Here is a 12,114-nt window from a genome sequence, read left to right as displayed (position 1 = left end):
AACGGGAGAGGGAGAACGGGGCCTTCGGTTTAAAGGGGAGGGGAGAGGAAGGAGGGGAATATTGTCGCTCGGTAGAGTTGCCTGGTTGCTTCAGGCTCCTGGGCATCGCTCGTGGAGGCCCGTCCCGTCATTGTTGTTGTGGTGGGGGGTAAAAGGACAGCGGGCAAGCAGTGCTGGCAGCAGGCAGCTGTTGAGAGTGTGTAGTCGCGTGTGTCGTACATGTATGCGTTATAACGTTTCCAGCGTTAGTACCATGTGTATCCGAAGCCCGAAGCGGGCATCACTAGCGCGTACAGCTAAGTGTGTAGTGCATTGCCGTCGCCGTGAGCTCCGCTCCACGCTCGGCGCTCCGCGAAGGATCGAGAGCCGCGCGTCAGTTGGACACCCGAAACGACCATGAGAAAACTTTTTTATTTTCTCATGCTATTTACCTCAAAACTCGGCGGCGACGATAAGCGGTAGCATTGCGCGTTAAAAAACCTCGTTTTCACTCTAAACTTCTCCACTGTGAATAATAAAATCGTCAGTGAAATCGGAGGTCGAGTTAAATACTAATACGAAAGAATAGACACGGATACAGCCGAGTTCTAACTGTTAGAAAATTTAAAAAAAAGTGTACGCTTCGTGATTTCGACGTAGTGAACGAAGAAAAGACGAACGAATGGCCAACTCGAACGTTGTACGACGACGGCGTTTGCGAACGCGTATCCTGACAAAAGTGAGATTTGTGACGCCCTCAACGAGCTCCAGACATCGTTATAAAATAAAACAGTTTTAATTACGATTTTCGTGCTTTTTATCGTGTAATTAGTGAATTATTATTTCATCATTGGTCTTATTATTTTTTTTTCTTCTATTCGACAAACGTAATATTTTTCAAATGCGATGTCGACGCACTTGATACGCGATCACTGCGCACGCACGAATCTCCAATAAATGCGTTTACCTGGAGATGGATTATAAGATTATAAGTGTCCCCTCATTTTTAGACTGAATTTTCAACGTTTATAATCACGCACGCCAAAAGGTAGAGTATAAATATGTATTCGTGTTACATACACGCACTTGAAGTCAACGGAAGCTATCGGACACTGTTACATTTCTATTGCACTAAATATTACAATACTGAAGTTTGCTTCATCGGAATAGATTTGTCTATACATTCGAATTCGCTGATTTTTTAAAAATTCCCTCGCATTGTTATTTTGTCAGCAAATTCGTCGATTTGAATAAAAACCTTGAAAAATATCGTTCCGCAAATGCAACACGGGAAAAAATGTATAAAAAATGTTCGTTGTATTCGGATGATGCAAACTTCAAGATTCGATTGTCTGGTCGATTTATTTATCTGCATCTATTATATTCGTCGACTGCTGTGAGCATTCTGGATGATTTTCGCTGCTCTGGTACTTTCTGGAAAACACACAAGCACTCAAAACATTGAGGAATAAAAGGAGAGAAACTGAGCTTTTTTTGTTGTCATTTATTGTCACGCGGAGAAACACACACGAGCCGAATTCTCTTTCTAACCTTTTGTAATTCACTGCTGTATACACTATGCACTGCACGTATGGGGCATTTCGTATAAAATCGACATGGCTCCACCTTCTCAAAAAATTTATTTTCTCAAACTATCAAAATTCATATTCTTTCGAAACGAATAATTCGCTTCCCTGACTCGCGGTCGTCGATGAGAGGAAACTCGAAACCACAAAATTGCTTGGTCAGTGATCGGCCATTTTTTCGGGCTTTTCCTTTCAACCAGTTAGCAGGAAGTAGCATATTAAATTTTTTTCTTACAAATGACATTGTGCCAAATCGATTTAAGCGAAAAATTACCATACGACCTCTAAATCTTGTTCACTATCGATGCACGACTTGGATACATCATCGACACAATGTGAAAGTCCCTCTTGCTGTTGTTGTTTGTCTCGTGTTACACTGTACAGGTAGGTAGATGAGGAAAAAAACAATCGTTCGGCGCTGTAGAATTTTCTGGGAAGCCAAAATGGCTTAACGCTATTTTTTGTTTTCTTTTTTTAATTCATCGATATACGAAACACAATTCTTCGCTGCATGGTCATTTGGTTGAGCTAAAAAATGGTTGGGGCAAGTATTTCGTTCCCTGGAAGCAAAACCTTCTCAAATTCTCTCATTCACTTTTTGTGCTGCAAACTTTATAATATCTTTGCTGGGATAGCCTCGAATTTTTTTTTTCAAATTCACGTTTGTCAGAAATTGAAATTATTCGGAACCGTTTAAACAATTTTGTCGAAAATCCGCCGACGATGTTTCACTCTGATCGGCCGAACCGTGTCGAAAGATGTCACTCATAACCTCAATCGAACGTGTCGGAATAGACCGAGTCGAAATCGGTGAATTTTGAGCTCTCGAGAAAATCATAAATTATTAGTTACAACTGGAAGCATTTGTTTTTTTAATTTTTTCAATACAATCTCATCCGATGAAAAAACTTATGAAACGTCCTCAACTCGAAGTCCGATCTTGAACCTAAGTCCGCATCGTTGGCGATTCTACCGAGTATTTGTCGAGCTTTGTCACTGGCTCAGCTGCAGTGTCAAAGGTCAGCAGTGTTGACACGCCATTGGAATAATTTTGAGATAAGAAAACTTGAGAGATAAATTAGAAAAGAACAATATTGTCAGTATCTTGCTTTCGATTCAAAATATTTTCGGTCGAGTGAAAACAAATTTACGAGCAAACGCTTCAGCGAGTATTTTTGCTGTCTTCGGTATTCAATCGATATTCTGTAGAGTGAAAAGGTTGAAGATTAATCGTAGTAAATTAGACTTTGAACTAACACGCAGCACGTGGGATTAATTGTTTGGTTATGGCATACTCTATAAAATACGGTACTGAAGCTTTATTTCAAAATGTTGCTACGCCCGATGCTAACGAGAAAAATATTTTTAAGAGTCATCGAGCTCACGTGACCAATTCAAAATCGACGGTGGCGCCTCCCGTAGTAAAGTATATAACTGTATACAGTAAATACGGTTGCTGTCGAATGTCGGACGCCTCGCGTGTAATCTACCGGATTTCTCCATCAATTTTTATTGAAATTGTGACTAATAAATTTCGTAATGAGCAATGAAGCGGTGTGAATCCGCCTCTGGTCTCTTCGGTCGTGTCAAATGTGTGCAATTCATGATAAAATAACTTAGTGACCGGCGAGTAAAAGGTGTCATGCCGTACGCGAACTGCTTCGTATTTTTTATTTATTCATTGCTTCGTTGGAAAAAATCTGCTGTCTGAATTATCTGGAAGCGAACCGCAGCCGGAATTGAATCATTTTTTGATGTTTTTCATATTCGCGTAATCGTTAAACTCGCGACGAAATCCGGTAGAAATGGATTTTAGTTTGATTCTTGGACACTTGGCGCTGCTTATACCATCGCTCGATGACTCTTAACCTAATTTTCAAACAACGAAAAAACTCGATAAAAACTTCCAAAAAATTCATTCTCAGACACGACGATGCTTCGAGAGTTGTTGAAAAACTATTTTTTCTCAAATTTATTGTCTCGCACCACTCCCCGCACAAATTCCACTTTGAGAATCTTCCAAATGACCTTCCCGTTGATTGATCGTCCCCGATGCAGTGACGCAATATTACGAGTGATTGAAAAACTCCGTTATCTTCGTTCGAGATTTGTAAATCCGAAACTTGGAATTCACGTGCCGAGTGTCTCTCCCTCCCTTCAAGAGAATCCGAAAATCTCAACGGCGTTGTACGAAGCGAGTCTATCGGGCGATCTGCAGTCCCGTACGGTTGTTGAACCTGCTACGAAATATCTCAGGGGAAAAGCCTCGAGCGGATGTGAGATTTAGTTTCTACAGGGGTCAAGATCGCCCGAGGGCTCGGTCAAGCCCACCGTTTGATTGATAACGCGGTTGTTAGCTCGATGTAGAGCCTCCTCTCTGAAAAGGGTCTGCATTAACGAGTCGCGATCGATGAATTTCAACGTGTGTGTTGTGCGCTCGCAGCGATTTGCTATTTCGGTGTTTTCACGAAATTTTCGGCATTCACGAAAAGCAAAGTTTGAGGCGATTTGAGTGAGGATCGGGAGAGAATCATTTTTTTTTGTGGAATCGTCGCCGAGCCAGGGAATCGGGCGAATTCGTCGGAGTTCGTGAAGCTTCGTGTTTTCTCACAAGATCGACGTCGAGCTGAATGGTTGTGCGAGTTTTCCGATTTTCCGTATTCGTATCTCAAACTCTTGAATTCGAAATAAAACGACGTTGGGACCGAGCAATCGATCAATCGAATGACTCGATCGCGCAAGTACGAAGCAGCCTGCCTTCGCTGGAACGTACGAATAGGAAAAAACAGAATAATTTACGGCGCTCGCTCGGAGGCTGAGATTGAATCGATGCGACGAATAAATAGAATAAATTAGTCGGCGCGCGGCTAAGCAAGCCGAGTGTACGAGCGTGTGCCTAGTACTCCGAGCACTTTTACTCTCTCGGATACTTCTCGGTAATCGTCAATTGTCGCCACAGCGAATTATTACTTGATTGTAGGATTAGCTCGTGTGCTCCTCCGCTTTACGCACTCGCCCCGCGATCGCCGAGACGCGCAGCGGCTAAACAATGAACTCGCTTCCGGCCACTCGATTCTTGCGTACAGCAAACTCTCTCGAGCAAGATGCGAGGCGTCCTCTGCCAGGAAATCGGTCCAATCACGTACGACGTTGCGCCTCGGTCAAGGACTCGTGCGTTTTCTCGAAAGCCATTTTTCAACGAAAATGGCGACCGAAAAGAACAAAAATCGGCACGAACCATCGAAAGTCTTTCTCGAATAAAATATCGTTTGACATTTCCGGGATTCTCAGTAACTGCGACGCAATATTTTTTCCTTCGAAAGTCTTGTGACAAAAATTCTTCAAATATTTTCATCATTCACGAAATGCAGCTTCGAGAACTTTGCTTGTCCAACTTGGAGCGGATGTTCTGCGAATACAAACGAATTCTACAGTGCCGAACACCTCATTCCTCAACGAGTCGAGTCGCTTGTGTGTTTTCCCAAAAAAGAACTTGAATTATCACAATATTCATTAACCACAGCAACTGCAGAACCGAGACGAATGATAATGAGGTTCTCGCCAAGAACAATGATTCAAAGCTCGGGCCATTTACGGTGCGAAAACGCGGACTGCGGAATGTAATCGACTTTCTCCAAGAGACAAAAGTGTTAATAAACCGACTAAAAATATCGTTTTCTTTTTTAAATTCGAACAGTTGACCAATTGTACTGTAAAAACGTGTTTTTTCTCGAGACGAATGTTCGGCCGAACGAAACAAGATTTTTGAGCCGAATAAAGCTGGCACGAGCCATTCCAAGTTCGCTCATCGAAGCGATCGAGATTCGGGTAAATATTCGTCGAAAGCTAGACGCGTGAGCAAGGAAATAATTTCAGTTCTGAAGAAAAAATGGCTTCGGCCGCGTCCGAACGGATTTTCGTGCTTCAGTCGAGGCAAGTAAATCGCGATTAGGATCGAACGAAAAATCGTTGTATTCTCGACCAAAATTCATTTCGTTCAACGAGCAATTTTCTCTGATCGTGCACAAAACTAAAACCGTAACGTAAAAGCCTGAAAATAGCAAAATAACGATCGCACTGAAAGCCAAAAAAACGAAGAAAGAAGTAGCTTTCATCGCATTTGCAAAGCCCGACTCTCGGCGTCGCATTGACATATTGTTAAAAGCGTCAGCTTTCGGCCCAGGTTCGAGCGAGCCAGCGCGATAAAATTGCATGTGAAAAGTGAATGTTGAAATGCAGAAGTGTGAAAGTTTGATCGAGTCGCAAATAAATGTTTCTCACAGCGTGACTCATCGAGACTCAAGCCCTTAATCTCCCTTCTTTTCCAGACTTTAAAGCCGGGCCAAAGAGACTAACGAGCAAAAAACAGAATGAGTGAAAAAAACGAGTTTGAGAAGGCGAGGATAACGGAGCGCGTTAATCCTAAACTGTACCAAAGATTCGGCGCAATAGTCCTCAAATGATCGAATATCGAATCGCAATATACCCGGAAGTTGGAGAAAAGCGGAAGAAAGAAGGAGGGGGAAGTGTCGACGAAATGAAATTCAATAAGAAAAGTGTCGCTGCGGACGCGAGGATGGACGTGACGCCGGACCGAGCGAATTGGAGGGCCACGAGTTTCAAAAGGTCCAAATCCTTTCGAGCGTCCTCGAGATTCATCTCGAAAATCCGTAGTCAAACGAATGTGCGTGGCAGAGCCGCCGGGGTCGACGTCGAATCGTCGGGGCGCCAGCCGGACCCGGTGGCGCGGTCGAAAAGTACAAATGTCAAGGTCATCGAAGATGCTGATTTTATGGAAAAGCTCCGCAGGGACAACGGAACCAAAGAGACGACGGACATTCGTGGGATAGTTAAAGACGTGAAGAATAAATTATCGATAACGATGAGAGCGAGGCGGAAAAAAGGAGGGAGTGAAAACCCGACGTGGCTCGACGGACGTCCGACGTCCAACGGGCTCGAGGACAGACTCGACAGCGCAAACGCCCAACGCGATCGAGCTTTCTCCACCACGATGAACGAATTTAATTCCTACGAGAATCCGACCTTCGACCATTCCTTCGACGACTCGATATCCGGGTGCCTCTACAAAAGTCACCCGGACCCTTGCCGGAGGGACGAAGACCGAGGGGAAATCGGCAATGACGCGACGACGAGGAACGACGCTGCGGAAAAAATGGTCACGATACTCGTCGGCAATGACCAAGGGCCCGCGGCTCGACCGGAGCCTCCGAACGAAAGATACGAAGGTTCGAAGACCCGGTGTCACGAGGCTTTCGTGACGAGCGAAGAAGCCTCGCGCGATCAAGTCTTAGCTACGAAAATTACGAATAATACAGCCTCCTGGTTGGCCAGTCGAGGATCGAGCTTTCGATTCAAATCCAATTACGTATGTGCCGGCGAGAGCGTCGGATTATTGGCCGGTCGTGCCACTTCCGTGGCGAGTACGTCAATTCTTTTCGAGCTTATTATCGGTTATCGTCTCCACCTAGTTCAATTGATATTTCTTGTTCAGTCGATCGAGCAAGCACTCCCTCGTGGCTACCTTCGACGAAAAATCATTCGTCGCACGTCTCGCTCGAATTCCTCTCATTTTCGTCGGCAACTCCTTGCCACTTTTTCTGTAGCCTCGTCGATCAGTGGCTCGGGCCAGCCGTCCACTCGCTCTGGCTCAATGACGGAAATCCTTTTCCAGTCATCGAGGATTCGGAACGTTGCTCAAGTTATCTTTGCCTGTTTGCAGAATCCCACACGTTCCAAGGTATGGAGTTCCTCGAGGGCTTCGGCAAGAAGAAACAACACCAAGCGAGCAACAATTTGCCCTCAAACATCAATCCCCTGACCGCGCAAGCTTCCCTCAATATTCACGTTCATGGTGAGCATCAACTTTTCAAATATCACACATTTTTCAATGGTCTCAATCTCGCGAGGCTCGACTGATCGATTTTTCGAGTGGAACTTGAAAAAACTCGTCGAATTCGCAGATTTTTTTTTTTCTTTATTGGAGAGCGAAAATTGTATTTTGGATCGTTGCTTAAAACTATTCAAATTAACGATGGAGCTTTATACGTTACAGCTTTATTCTCTGCGGTGGAGCACGGCCACCTTGACAAGGCTAGAACAATACTGGAGTCGACGGACGTCGACGTAAACAGGTAAAGAAATTTTTTTCGTTCACACTCGATTATCTCGCAATTGGTGCTCGCACTATTGTTGTGTCGTCATTCGTGTTGATTTTTTTGTTTTTCAGCGTTAACAGCGATGGATTATCGGCTCTGGATGTCGCAGTTCTCGGTAGCAATAGATCGTTGGCTAAGATGCTCGTGGCTTTTGGTGCTCAGGAAGGCAACCGGTGTGAGTATACTTGAAATGTCGAAAAATGAGACATTCAAGATGTGAAGAAAGCGTTTGAAATAATTGAAATTTCGAACAAATTAAATGGAGATGAATTCCTTTGGACTTGGTTCTTGAAAATGGGATGAGGAGTTTGAGAATCGAGTGATTTTCGTGTACCGATTAATGTTCAGTTTTTTTGTTCTCTCTCCATTGACAGTTACGTCTCCGGAAAGTTTGGGCAGTAATCTGGCCGCTCTTCTATCGACAGCCGAACAAAGAGTTCAGGAGCTCGGTGGTACAACGTCGGGAAATTCAATTATCGAAACGGCGAGCTGCCGTAATGATTTCACAACGCCTCACAATAGTCTAGCACGATGTGCCGATACCACCGACGAGAAACAGCTCGCTCTCTGGGAAAGACGAGTCCGTGCACTTAGGAAAATGTTGCTTGGATTCGATCAAGCTCGTTAGTTTTCCACTTCTGTTTATTCAGTGCTCGATTATTACGCGCGTGATAAGTTGAATGGAATATTTTGTAGAAAGTTTATAGCTTTTACTTTGATACGTTTGTTATCGGTGGATTCTTATTGAGACGGTTTTTCGTTCACTCTCATTAAAGGGCCTCCGGATATACCGTTGTCGGCGATGCTCGATGTTACGGGAACGACATCGGTTGTGTTGAAATTCCAAGAATCCGAAATACACGATTCGTCGATCTGTACAAAAATCAAAGTACAATGGAGCACCGACGAGGATTTCGCAAACATTTGTGGCGAGAGACTAGTGATGGATATGAAACAACGAGAATGTCGAGTAGACAGACTGGCTCAAGGGCAGAGATATCATTTTCGCGTCGCTGCTGGAAATATTAAAGGATGGAGTCGATTCGTTCACTCGACACCGGCGTACGTTACACCGAGCAGTGAGTTATATTTTCTTTACAATATTGTAAATTGTTACTCAGATTTTGTACACTTGAGCGGAGTAAAATTTTTTTACGTTTATGAAATTAAGAATTTTCCCAGTCACTCTGTTATTTGTCGCTCATTTTGTGTCCAGGGAGATTCATGTTCATTTATAGAGGCGTATTTCATTTTTTTATTTATGTTTTTCCATTTGAAAAGGTTGGCAAGATCTCGAGGGTAAGTCGCCACGCTATCTGGATCGATTAGAACAATTGGAGAGCTTATTCGCGTCAATACGTCGCCCGGAGTACAGCAATGAAACGCCCGCTTTGCAGCGACGCAATCAAAAGAAAAAGACGACGACGATCAAACAATTGTTTAGTGCAACGAGTAAATTTCAAAAGAGTTTGAGACGCGGGATTTTCCTCGCTTGTTTGCTCTATCACGAGGACAAGATACTAGTGACGAGCGAAGATTTTTTGCCCGTTATCGAGATCGATGAGACTTACACACCGAGCTGTTTGTACAACGATTTTCACTGGTTCATGAAAGTTTCATGTACGTGGGACGATGTGAAATCATTGAGGCAAGATATGGAGAAGTGTAGCGGAAGTTCGTCCAATCATACGAGAATGAAACTCCTTCAAGCCTCGAGTCAAATGCAAGCGGCACTTTCCATTCAAGACCTCGGGCAGATTTATCACAAACCATTGAAAGATGCTCAAGGCACGATCGTCATATCGATCGTAAATTGCGTGAAAAATCCTAAATCTATATCTCTCCTCAACAGTCGATGGATACCTCTCAACAAAGTTATCAAAAAGACTATTTCTCAGGAGAATAACAACGTCGCCGATATTCTTATGAGTAGTATACAGAGTCAAATGACTTATCATCAATTGAGCAGTATTAAATTAACGAAAGGACTCTATCTCGGTTATCTGAAGATGCAGAGCAACGTCGATAATGTTCAAGTTTTCGTACCCTCCAAAGCACCAAACGTATTGCCACATTCCAAGATTCGGGACAATCCTCATGTCTCAGCGTGAGTATCCCATACAATGTTTGCTTATTCTATGAAAATTGACATAATTTCAAAAAACTTGGCAACACCAAAATCCCAGCAAATATTTTAGATTCTACACACAAATTTTTACATTTCCAATGGGAATGCGACGTTTTGGAGTAGATCTGGCTGTAGAATTATTCGTTACGTATTGCAATATGGCACAAAGCATAAAGCTATTTCGAATACCAAATTTTCGTTCGCGAATATAATGTAGATGAATGTGCATAATAGAATTCTTGTGAAATTCCATTTCATTGTTGCTTTTCTCGTACAGGGAAGAATGGGAGTATTTGAAGAAAATAACGAGGATTCCATCGAGCGATTTGTCACAGAATAAAATAGAGGAGAAAGAGAATGCAACGAACGAGGGAACGGAGCAACAGAAACTATTCGTCGAGCTTGTCTCAGCGACGTCGAGGCGTTTATTTTCCTATATGAATATAAGCAGCGAAGAATCGGAAAATCATCGATTGTACGATTCGGAAGTGATTGAACTGACGAATCAGGTGTCGCTCATAGTAATCGTGCCGCCCGCTGACAATGCGTGTTCGGTGCCGGGAACACGAGAAACTTTGCTTCAACGGGAGGATTTATTGTTGCTGCCGATACAAGTTTTCGAGATGTTGCATCTTGCGACGTACCAGAAAAATTTGCTCAATCTTTACTCGAGATTGAGTTGCATACTGGAATTGGATACGGCCCTGGCGCAACAAAATCATCGCGAGGCTTTCAGCTCGTCCGAAGTTAGTGTCGCTAAAGAGAGGCTAACGAAACTTCAGGATCTTCAATCCCAAACGAATACGGTGTGGAAAAGAGCGAGGTGGCTCATCGATTTGATCACGTTCGCTCGTGATCGAGGAGGAGGACCTACCGGGCACTTGGCGATTCCACCGACGGGGATATCGATGAAGTATTTGTTGGGAATAGAAGTGAGCAGAAGTAAAAGCAATCAAGCCAATGGTAGTAACAATAACAACAATGGCAACAACCTCAGCAATGGACACAGCCTGAAAAGAAGTTCGGTCCAGTTACCACCGAGGGATCCAAAACTCGTCAAATCGAGTCCTGGACGCGGTAGCTGGCCAGGGCTCAATTTATCCTCGAATTCGGTAATTTCCTCAAATCTACTGTCCACCGAGTTGAGTAAAAGCGAGCAACAATTACCTCACGATGGTGCAACCGGTCAGTACACACGAAAAGGCAGCTACGACGGAACCAATTTTTCCAACGATCCACCCTCCTCGAGATTCAACTCGAATTCCGAAAATCTTGAATCGAACAGCCTCTCGCCCATCGTGAAATCGGAGGACACGATTTTACTCACCAAGTACAAGCACAGCCCGAGGAATCGTCTCGTCAATTCGTTGACTCTCGTCTCCGGGAATACGACGACTTCATCGAATATCAATAATTTCGGTCGGGGCGTCCTCGCTCTCGCCTCCTCCGCATCGAACATCACGACTACCGTTTCCTTGAAAAATAACGACGATTATAATTATGCTAATGCGAATATTGCACTAGGCAAAACAAAGTCCGTCAAACCCACGGCCAGTGTCGCTGCTGTAGCTACTCCGAGTATCGATTCTCAAATCGATCGGAAAAAAGACGACGCTACTGTGATGCCGGCACCACTCCCTGGCATTTTACAGGTAAAACATTTTTTTCCTTGTACTCAATTGCTCAGAAAAAAAATCAGTCATTGAGATATTGATTCATGATGGCACTTTGGAACGCAGGTTTACGCGGCTTATGAGACCGGTCTGGCATCGGGTACTAGTCTAAAGCTTCACGTCACACCGAGAACAACGGCGCGAGAGGTGGTCGATCTCGTGGTGAAGCAATTGAACATGGCAGTTGTTCTGAAGGGTCAGGAAGGCCCGATTTACACGTCCGACGAATTGCCCAATTTTTGTCTCGTTGCGGTGATCGGAGCTCGCGAGCGATGTCTCAGGGACGATTTCAAGCCTCTGCAGCTCCAAAATCCTTGGAAAAAGGGCCGACTTTACGTAAGACAAAAACAAGACGTGTTGGCTGCCCTCGAACACAGCAGCAAACACACCGCTTATTTGTAAAAAAAAAAAAAATAACTAAAAATCACTCGTCGAGCTTATAGATTAATTTTTATGTCTGTAGTTAAATATGAAGATTTTGTAGATTGCGATGTCGAAAGGAGGAAATATTTTTTGAAATATATTAATGAAAAAAGCGTAAGCGTCTCCTCGAAAGCCGATCGGAATACGTG

At 43.8% G+C, this 12,114-nt stretch overlaps 1 protein-coding gene across 3 annotated transcripts; it reads left to right on the top strand.

Moving 5' to 3' along the window:
* The first annotated feature begins 247 nt into the window (after window positions 1–247).
* wake (wide awake) lies at window positions 248–12,097 on the top strand. Of its 3 annotated transcripts, none has more exons than XM_043425070.1 (10): window positions 248–1,027; window positions 5,894–7,006; window positions 7,306–7,437; window positions 7,639–7,717; window positions 7,813–7,916; window positions 8,116–8,364; window positions 8,518–8,820; window positions 9,023–9,848; window positions 10,147–11,521; window positions 11,609–12,097. In XM_043425070.1, the coding sequence occupies exons 2-10, from the start codon at window positions 6,025–6,027 to the stop codon at window positions 11,942–11,944; spliced, it is 4,386 nt and encodes a 1,461-aa protein (XP_043281005.1). In that variant the 5' UTR covers window positions 248–1,027; window positions 5,894–6,024; the 3' UTR covers window positions 11,945–12,097. The 3 variants fall into 3 exon arrangements, with proteins under 3 accessions (XP_043281005.1, XP_043281006.1, XP_043281007.1); XM_043425071.1 differs by having other exon boundaries at window positions 249–1,027; window positions 5,894–6,811; XM_043425072.1 differs by lacking the exon at window positions 5,894–7,006 and having other exon boundaries at window positions 257–1,027.
* Window positions 12,098–12,114: the final 17 nt, after the last annotated feature.

This window comes from Venturia canescens, chromosome 7, assembly GCF_019457755.1.
Source record: "Venturia canescens isolate UGA chromosome 7, ASM1945775v1, whole genome shotgun sequence".
Lineage (NCBI taxonomy): Eukaryota > Metazoa > Arthropoda > Insecta > Hymenoptera > Ichneumonidae > Venturia > Venturia canescens.
The sequence above is the reverse complement of the archived record's forward strand: the minus strand, read 5'-3'. Positions and strand labels throughout refer to the sequence as shown.